This window comes from Elaeis guineensis, chromosome 13, assembly GCF_000442705.2.
Source record: "Elaeis guineensis isolate ETL-2024a chromosome 13, EG11, whole genome shotgun sequence".
Classification (NCBI taxonomy): Eukaryota; Viridiplantae; Streptophyta; class Magnoliopsida; order Arecales; family Arecaceae; genus Elaeis; species Elaeis guineensis.
In genome coordinates, this window is record NC_026005.2 from 12,493,909 (window position 1) to 12,503,811 (window position 9,903).

Here is a 9,903-nt window from a genome sequence, read left to right on the forward strand (position 1 = left end):
TCATGAAAATATTATTTTATAAAATTAAAAAAAAATTCAGCCCCGAACCAACACCTCACACACACCCCCCCGGCTCTGGCCCTACCGCTCGCACCCCGCGATCCCTCCCCCGGTGCCACGTCCGCCACCCTTCCACTCTTATATTCTCCGATGTTTTCTTCCTCTCTCCTTCCTCCTCCTCCTGCGGTTGTCGAAACCCTCCCTCGATCTATCGATCGATGGAGGCGACAATGCTGTCGCGCATTGGACTCACCGCACTGATGGTGATAGGCCCAAACTTAGCCATCAACATCGTCAAGAAAGGCTTTCTGATTTCCATTTACAACCGCACCGCCTCGAAGATCGACGAGACCATCGGCCGCACGAAGGCGGAGGGCGGCTGCCCCTCCCCGACCACCACTCCCCCTGTGATTTCATCCTCTCCATCACTTGCCCTTGCTCCATCATCATCCTCGTCAAGGCCGGCACCTCCATCGACCAGACCATCGCCATCCTCTTCCAGTTCATGGACCCCAATGACTCCATCATCGATGGCGGCAACAAGTGGTATGAGAACACCGAGCGCCGCTTCCATGACGTCGCCGTTCGCGGCCTCCTCTACCTCGACAAGGGCGTCTTTGGCGGGGAGGTCGCCGCCCCCACAATACCTTTTGAGGGTGAGAGCCTCAGAGGAGGAAAGGGAGCGGACAAAGAAGATGATTTTTTTTTTAATCTTATTTTATTGGAATAAGATTTTGACTCCATTAAGATAAGTCCGAATTGGATTATGAAAGGAATGGATCATTCCCATTCCTCTAGAATGAAAATCAAAATATGACTCTCCTCAATCAAACAGTTGAAATAGGAGTCATCCATTCCGATTCCCATTTCAGATCTTAATTATCCCAACCAAACACTCCCTAAAATTCTAAATTCTTGAAGAAAAGGATATATTTAATTTTAGCCCAAATAGAAGCAAAGACAGCAAGTACACCATCCTTACACAGCATGGACCAATCAATGGCCTGAATGCCTAAACCTAAATCAATGCAGCAACATTCATCCTGTAGAAAGCCGCAATTCACAATCTCTCGCAAAGGATGCAGGAGGCAGACCTCCCAATGCCTTTGGGGTATGAACTCGAAGACCCTGTTTCAAGAGCTAACCCACCACCTGATTTGCCTCTCTACATTCATATATGTAATGACACGTGAAGGCATGGATCCAAGAAGACAAGCATCTTGAAGGACTCTGCTTGAAGTGTGGTTGTCGGAAGGCACATACTTTATCAAGAGAAAAGGTTATGTAAAGAGCATCTCAACAGGTGATAGAATTTCTGCTCACAGGCTCACAGATAATGGACGAAGGACCAATAAATTTGTTTTGTAAAGGTAAGGTTGCATCTTCCAAGCAGCAAGGGAGTACAAATGAAGGCACCTTACACAAAAAATGCAGTAAGGGATTGAATTGATGCATGGCTAGTGCATTGTTTTAACAACCAGATAAGGTGATTGAAAGGGGAAGCAATACATAAACAGAGAGGCTGTTAATCCTGCAATTGCAGTTTATCTGGGGTATTGCAATCCATTTAAAAGATATTCTCTAGTGACCTAAAAGATCTTGGAAGGCATGCTTGTTGTACATCCTAATTATTTTTTATTTCAATCTTTAGCAAATATTTTCGGTTGTAATTTATTATTTAAAAATTGTCATGAGTTATGTGTTACTAATATTTCCATTATACTCAGCCTTCTCTGCATTTTAATGCAAATCCTTGATCCCTGCTTCCAACAGCTAGCTTCACAGGCCCGACTAAAAGACAATAAACATGGCTACCAGACTCAGAATCAAAAACAAGAACGGAAGCATGAACTGAAATAAGAACTACTGCATTTATGAGAGAAAAACCAGGTTTGCAGACAAAATTAACAGTATGTCCCCCCATGGGCAAATTTGGCTTCCTGGAGTACTCTGACTGAAAATAAGGCTGAGACAACCCTAAAACTTGCCAGTGTTTGATCAATGGTGAATGGCAGCATGAATAATACACTGAAAATAGCTGAAAAGGGTGACTTAGAACAGAAACTTAATGCTAAGAACTACAAGTTCATAAATAAAAGTATGGCCTGACCATTCAACATATACATTCATACTAAACCTAAAAATACAGAAAAGCATTATCACGTGACACAATCATCACCCATCAACAGGCAGGCAATGTATTTACTATTTGCAGGTCAAATGGGTGTTCTGCCTCACACATAACCTACTACAGTTGAAGTTGATTGGAATACAAAACTTCAGTCAACAGTCATCTGAGGCAATATAGTTTACATCAAAATACCTTCCATAGCCCAATTCCTCATTGAAATTGTGATATTATGGAGCAAAAAAAGACCTGCAGACAGCAAGGGACAATATATTCAAGCAATGTTCAAACTATCCTCCCAGGATGCAGAAAGCTGACATCTAAATTTTAGGTGACTAGCTAACATTAGTTAACAGAACCAAAATTTTGACGAGTTTGACAGTAGCAAAACATACTTCATAGAAAATACCCGGGCTAAACTGAAACATCTTAATGACCAGGGTCATTGCCCTGATGGTTCAGATGGGAACTCCCAAGAAATGGCTGGGAGTGCATGTCTGGAGCTGTGTAACCCTGCAAGACACTTAGAAAATCAGTCAACAATAATGATCTAGCGAAATTTCAAGTTTCTATACCTGGTCCTGAGGCATCAAACCATCCTCAGGTATACAAAGTAACCTAGCTCAGAGTCCAACAGGGGAACCAAGCTACCGTAATTTGTAGCATGTTACTTTCTCAAAGAATCATGGTACACCATGTCATTAACAGTTTTTACCTGAGCTAACTGAGTGCTTCCATGAAATGAGTTGGGTTGCAAATCAGAGACTGGAGAATCCTGCAATCCATTATGTGTCATCAGTTTCAAATGGACATGATGCTAAGAATAGAGGTTCTTCAGAATATGTACTTCAGAAGACTTACTTGACTAAATTGACTCATTCCGTGGAATCCTTGTTGTTGAGCATACGATGACACTGGAACATTCAATGATGAACTTGTAGGGGACCTGTGATCACCATCATTTGCAACTGCTCGATTGTCTCCCTCATTTCCTGACTTAGCAGCCTTTCTCCACCTCTTCAAGTAATACTTTTGAGGCAGCTCTTTGATATTTCTAAAATCAAGCACTTTCAGTACATGACAACATTGAATCCCCATAAACTCGAATTTTTTACAACTGCAGATGGCAGAACAATCACTTGAATCAAATCTAACAAAATGTTCCTTAGGTTTCTCAGTGACAGCAACTCTGTATTCAGATGTTGTATCAACTTCGCCACAACTGTACAACATACAATCCATGAACATCTCAAACTCCCTCCGAAAAATTTCAAACACCACAGGTGTGTATATATTGGCAGCTTGCCTCAACATCTTAGATGGAGGTATTCTTGGAAAACTTTGACTTGCATGAAAATCTGCTTGTAGTTCTGCATAGCGGTGTTCATCCACTACTCTTTCATAATGCTTGAAGAAGGACAAGAGATCTAATTGTGGACTCAGGTATTTTTTTAGCACGCTACTCAAGCTTTCATTTTGTAGTGTGCTTTTCATGTCAGCACAAAATATCTGCCGACCATAAGGTAAAGCCCATTTATCCCTTTCCTCAAATAGTTTGCCCAGCCATTCGTTATTTCTTAGATCATACTTCTCTAACATTGCTCTCCATGCCAATAAGAACTCCTCCTCTTCCTCATATTCATAAACACATCTGCTGAAGTCCTTTCCAAAAGTTTTAGAACCCTGGAAGACATGATTAAGGTGCTTGACGGCATTCTGGTAGACATGCCACATACAAAGACGATGACTTGTGCCTGGCCATGCTGCAGCTACTGCACTATTTATTGCAATAGACTGGTCTGTCAAAATCGTCTTTGGTTGTTTTCCCCGCATTGCAATCTTGAAAGTATCAAACAACCACTTGAAAGATTCTATAGATTCATCATAAATCAGTGCTGCCCCAAAAATAACTGTTTGCTTATGATGGTTCACACCTAGGAATGGTGTCAATGGCCTACCATATCCATTTATTTTGTAAGTAGTGTCCAGACACACCACATCACCGAAGTAGTTAAAGTCCAATATAGATTTTGAATCTGCCCAGAGAATGTTGGTCAATTTATCTTCATCATCAACCTGGATGGCATAAAAGAATGAGGGGTTATCAAGCTGCATACTCTGTAGGTATTTTAATACAGCTCCTGCATCACCCGTTTGCATGGCTTTCATACGCTTTGATCTGAGATGATTCTTGTAATCAGCAGGAAGAAAATTGACATGTCTAGGACCACCAACTTGTCTTCCCACTGGTTCATTGGTAGATCTCGGCGTTGTTCCTGAATCATCTGACATATCTGCTTCAACAGCTTGAAGCTCAGTGGTTATCCTCTGTGACCTTAACATGTGAGTTGTTGAAGGGGGTGCTGGCTGATGATTGTGGTCTGGTATAAATTCAGTTACACGGTATCTACCAGTTGATGTAATTTTAATAGTCATGCGTGCAGGGCATCCAATTCTTGTTTCTGGCCTTGGCCTCTTAACTTCCTTTGCTCCTTTTTTGTCCTTGCGGAAACCTTCTCTTGAGCATACAAATGTCCTAGATCTAGTAATATTTTCAGAAGACTTGTCTGAAGAGCTTTTTCTCACGCTAAAACCTACATGTCCAGCATATCTATTGTAAAACTCATATGCCTTCTCTTCACTTTCAAACTCCATATCAATTTCTGGCACCAATTTTGCAATTGCAGCATCATCTAAAGGAGCAACAGAGTCGATTACTTTTCTCATTTTTCCCTGTTTATACAAACTCTAGAATAAATGATCAGTTTAGAAAAGAATTAGCCAAGTCACTCACTAAAATATCATGGAGAAAGTGGATACTTAAACTGATGTTTTCCAGAATTATCAAGAAATAGAGAAAGAGGTACATACTGAAACATTCAAACAGAATTCAATCAATAAACCCCCATCCATGACCATTAGGAACTTGCAAGATGCAGCAATTTTTTTCCCATGTACTCAAGTTTCATTGCTCTTTAATCATTTAGTAAACATCTAGCCAAAGTTCAGAAGAGAACGTGGCAACAGTTGTACAAACTTTACTGCTTTTACCCAATCTCTTCAAACCATAAGGTGATAAAATTTTACATTACTAAAAATATTTGATATTGCATAGTATGTAGCCATTAAATACTCCATTCAACCATATAAGGAGATCCACATTTTCTAATTTTCTGTCTTCGAAAAAGCCAATCACAAAAGGTAATATTTTCCTTAGAAAATAATAATCATAAAAAAAAAAAAAGAAGAACCTCTTCTCAAACCCTTTATCACAAACATGTTATCGGAAACCGAGCTTCATAAACCAGGTTGGTTCTTGATATATTTTATTTATGATATAGATATTAGTTGTTTCTTGCTTCTTACCACCCCTAACTTGTTCTTTCCTGCATAGTGAGTTTTTACCTTTGAACTTTTCTTAGTTACCCTAAGCATCTCTTCTTGCTACAATCTACAGCCTATTTTCATCTTGGTAAAGCCCAAGCACAAGCTGTGCTTATCTTTTACTGCAGGTCACCAGCATCGGAACTTAATGAGGTTGGTTATTAGTACCCTTCATTCAAGCTAACGAGATCACCTATTTCCAGTTCTAACATCCATTGGGATGCATACTGCTCTTGCAAATGTTAAGCCCTCACCTTCAGAATTTCCTCAAATTTCCTTACAAACTCTTCTTGCTATACCTTCCCATCCTTCATTTGTGTAAAAGATGTTTTATTATTAAATAACATGCATGGATTCAAAAAAAAAAAAAAAAAAACTAAATTTTTGCCTTATGTTGTTTTCACTTCTTTTGCCTCAATAATAGAGGTGGGAGTGCCAAACATAGATTCATTGGTCTGATAGAAAAGGAGAAAGTTACAGCTATTTCACCTGTATAGCTTATATTAATCATGATGAAGGATGGAGATGAATCAAGAGGCTAATAGTACAGCTAACTAGGTGGCTTCTATGTAACCACTTAGGGAACATCAGATGGGACATGATCAGCACTCTTCCCGCCCACTTTAGGGACATTCTATGTTCTGATCTTCTTGAATGCATCCATACTAGAGTTGTATGATCCATCCAACTTAAACACACACACAAAAAAAGGAGGAAGAAAGCAACCTTCAAACTAAGGCCCCATTTGGCAAACGCTTTTAACCCTCCAAAGAGTGCTTCTCAAATGTCCAAAAGCTCTTTTGGGCAATTTTGAGATGATTGGTAAAAAATTTGAAACGATTTTCTACCTCCTCCAAAAGCTAAAAAATACCTATTAGGGAAAGCTCCAATTTGAAGCTGTTGGAGAAAAACTATATTCAGTTTAACAAAAATTCTGCAAAGACAAAAAAGCCAATCCTAACAGTTTCTGATAGTACAATAACAATATAATATAATATTCTTATGTTATGTTATGTTGTTATATTACTGTTATTGTTATATTATAATAATCATATTATATTATTGTTTTATATGACTCACTCCTATTGAGATATTTGATATATATAGATCTTGATAAGTGTGGATGGAGGAACATGTGAAATGCTAAACAGATGTCACACAGCTTGTTTGTAAATGGTTAAGGTAGTGACTAGTACACAAAAGACCGCTATTGAAGCTCTTTTAGGTTCAATTAAAATCCTAACAAGGAATGTCAAAAACCTGTTGGACGTTGAAACCAGTTGGTGAATCTTAAAACAGGAAAGGAAGCATTTTCTTTACCATAAATGGAATATCTAATAACATATTATACAAATAACACTCATCTTTTGTTAGTTGAACCCAACGATGCAGAGCTTAAAGAACTACTTTTTCCCAGTAATAGTATTTCGAACAAAATCTGGATGAAATTAAACTAACAAGAATGTAGCCCACTGATATTTCTATTAGTATATATATATATATATATATATATATATATATAGAGAGAGAGAGAGAGAGAGAGAGAGTTTTAGAACGATGATGAATGGTATCAAGGTTCGCTGTGCTGATACAAGGGCTGGACCAGTCAATCAGCGGCACAATTTAGTATGCCCCATACCATTCCATATTGGCCCCATACCAACACAGCAGAGTGGGTGCAAGAGAGGGAGAATGAGAGAGAAAAGGAGAGAGAGAGAGGGGGAAGGAGGGAGAGAGATGGTGGAGGCTGGCAGAGCGCAGCCCGACATGATAGAGAGGATGGGGGAGAGCAACAACATGAGAGAGGAAAAGAGAGGGAGGGAGGGAGGGCCGAAAGAGGGGCTCCGCCCTCTAGGCGATCGAAACAAGGGTCTATCAAGCCTCTATTTTTTTTTTAAAAATTTTTAAGTGAAGCCAGCAACGGCCATGACCCTCCGATGACTAGGGACGGCAATTGGGCAGATTTTTTCGAGTACTTGATCCATCCCAAATCCTAATAGGACCCATTTAGCAATACCCTATAGAATTTGGGAAGGATTTTGGATTTAAAATTAAAATCCGTTTGGGTCTAGGATGGGTTTTGGATTTGATCCTCAGGTGCCCACTGCCCGAACTCGATTATAAATAAATAAATATTATATGTTTCTTCTAAAAACATATACATAACAATGGGGTGAGAGGATTTGAACTCCATAGCTTCAGAAAGCCTAACCACTGTTTGTTTGGATTGATTGGATGGGTTCGGCCATTCGGATACCTGAATAACCCAACTCAAATAAAGGTTAATCGGGTGAGTTTGGGTACCTGACGAGTTTACTATTTTTTAATGGGATGGGTTTGGAATTTTTAGATAATTTTTTAATCATGTTTGGGATGGGTTCGGGTAATAAGATTTGAAACATGTTTGGATATGAGTAGAATAAATTTTGTGGGCACTCTACCTGTTGCCATTCCTACTGGTGACTCTCCCTCCCCCCCCTCTTCCATCTCCCTCTCCCCCTCCACCGATTTCTCATTTCGAATGCCATAACCATCCCAGTCCGCCACTGGCACAGCCCAAAAAGCCTCGAACTGGGCAGTTCGAGATGGTTCTACATTTCTTAAATGGTATAACTTAACTATGCTTGAATGGCTTAAACCCAATGAGATGATTTGCACATCAACAATCTCATACCTGTCGATCCAAACTATGCACACCTACACTAAGCTGATAGAATCTACTTGCATATGCATGCAAGAAGGGGATCAAAGAATCAAAAAGGTGAGGGCAATGGTTAATCATTTCCCTGTATCTAGGTTTCCTCTAATTTGCATATGACGTACTATAAGACCTAGATAGGTTTCCACCCAAGTTTGGGTTTTCTCATAATATTTGGAACATCTGGTTTATCCCTAAGCACCTAAGATGCGTTCAAATGAAAAGGCTCTTTGAGACAAGTATAAGCACACATGCTCAAGGAACAAAGCTTTTAATTTTATATTTTGCTATTTTACATCTGGAGAATGATTCTAACATCACTGAGATGTGTCACGTGGCAAATCCAGACGAGCCCAATCCCATTAAATCTTTGAATTTTCTATTGTGTAATTGCAATAACATACAATCTAAAGCTCCTGAGCTACATGGACAACTGTTACAATACACCATGTAAAATTGAAACAAGTGAGAACCAAAGACTAGCAAATCTATATGGTAGAAAAAGAAAGAATGAGCTCTAAGTATCTACCTTTGTCCATGCAATTCCACATGCATTGCATAGAGTCCTTGGCCCCTCAGGGCCACGGCGCATGTGTGGTGTTGCCTTTGCACTGATGCCACAACGAAGGCATCTGCATAGAAGATTAAGAAATGATCTTAAAGCTCGATAAAAGTGTGCTATCATGGTTAAAAACATGGAAGCAAAACAAGCCTTTCTTTCAGGATTAGGTTTAATTTCCATGGTTAAATTGCAGTCATGCATCTATAAGGCTAATCAAATCCAACATAATATGTCATCCTCTTAGAAATGTTATCCTTACTGACACCAAGATAAACAATTATAAGCTCAAGAACATAAGACTTCTCAACTGTCACTGGAATTTGGAAGCTAAGATCATGTGCCATTCAAACAATTCACTATGCAAAAATACCTCCAAAATATCATATTAATTCATAGTTCCAATATAAGCTAATTTTCGTACGGGGATATCTAAACAACGAACCTAGAACAACAAACAGTCTCATAATTTCCCTCTCGGCCAGGACCACAACAGAGCAAGAATGTGATATTTAAACACTAACAAAACCTAAAAAATAACAAACCAATCCGCAGACTTCAAAAATATCACCCAAAAGATGGCCTTTTTTCCATATTGGTCGAAAGGCACTATAAAATTACCAAATGCCCAAAAAGGAGGTTTTTATTCACCTGAGAGGACCCTCCAGCCCATCGTCGCCATTGCTGGGTTGGACCTCGAGCTCCGGCTCCTGCTCGTACTGCATCTGGTAATCACCGCCACTGCCGCTGCCGCCGCCACGGACGTCGTCTACTGGCTCCGGCATGTGCATTTGAGCACTTACCGAGTGCTCCACCGTTCCATCCCGCGTCTGGGGCTCCCGATCGTCTCCCTCCCCCTGTCTCTCCAACGATTTAGGTGGAAAACTGGCAAAAGAAACAGGGGTTTTTATCTGAGAGAAAGCATCGAGTTTCAAGATTTTTTTTTTGGAATCTAGATCCAAATCCCTAATTGGAACCTTACACGATCTGAGGCTTCGATCGAGGTCCCGATTCCTCAAATTCTAGGAATTTGAAGAAAAGTCCTAATTTTTTAGGGTTTCGAATTTTCGAAGGTGGGGGACGGGCAGAGGAGAGGGGTCTCAGAGTTGATCAGCTGAGAAGCCCTAGTTAGCA

At 39.9% G+C, this 9,903-nt stretch overlaps 1 protein-coding gene across 3 annotated transcripts; it reads right to left on the bottom strand.

Annotated features, from left to right (window-relative positions):
• Nucleotides 1-2,065: 2,065 nt before the first annotated feature.
• LOC105056694 (protein FAR1-RELATED SEQUENCE 5) lies at nt 2,066-9,903 on the bottom strand. Of its 3 annotated transcripts, XM_019854601.3 has the most exons (7): nt 9,752-9,903; nt 9,421-9,654; nt 8,740-8,842; nt 2,990-4,876; nt 2,844-2,903; nt 2,524-2,641; nt 2,066-2,377 (listed from the first exon to the last, which is right to left on the bottom strand). In XM_019854601.3, exons 2-6 carry the CDS (start codon nt 9,558-9,560, stop codon nt 2,558-2,560), a joined length of 2,274 nt encoding a protein of 757 aa, XP_019710160.1. In that variant the 5' UTR covers nt 9,561-9,654; nt 9,752-9,903; the 3' UTR covers nt 2,066-2,377; nt 2,524-2,557. The 3 variants fall into 3 exon arrangements, with proteins under 3 accessions (XP_019710160.1, XP_019710161.1, XP_019710162.1); XM_019854602.3 differs by having other exon boundaries at nt 2,990-4,861; nt 9,421-9,891; XM_019854603.3 differs by lacking the exons at nt 9,421-9,654; nt 9,752-9,903 and having other exon boundaries at nt 2,990-4,821.

Bases quoted from the DNA above. Each gene is read 5' to 3' on its own strand.
- LOC105056694 (XM_019854601.3), bottom strand. From the start codon at position 9,560: ATGCACATGCCGGAGCCAGTAGACGACGTCCGTGGCGGCGGCAGCGGC. The intron at 4,877-8,739 runs GTAGATACTTAG...CATTTATTCTAG, and splicing joins GTGGAATTGCATGGACAAAG to AGTTTGTATAAACAGGGAAA. The intron at 2,642-2,843 runs GTAAAAACTGTT...AGTGTCTTGCAG, and splicing joins GAAGCACTCAGTTAGCTCAG to GGTTACACAGCTCCAGACAT.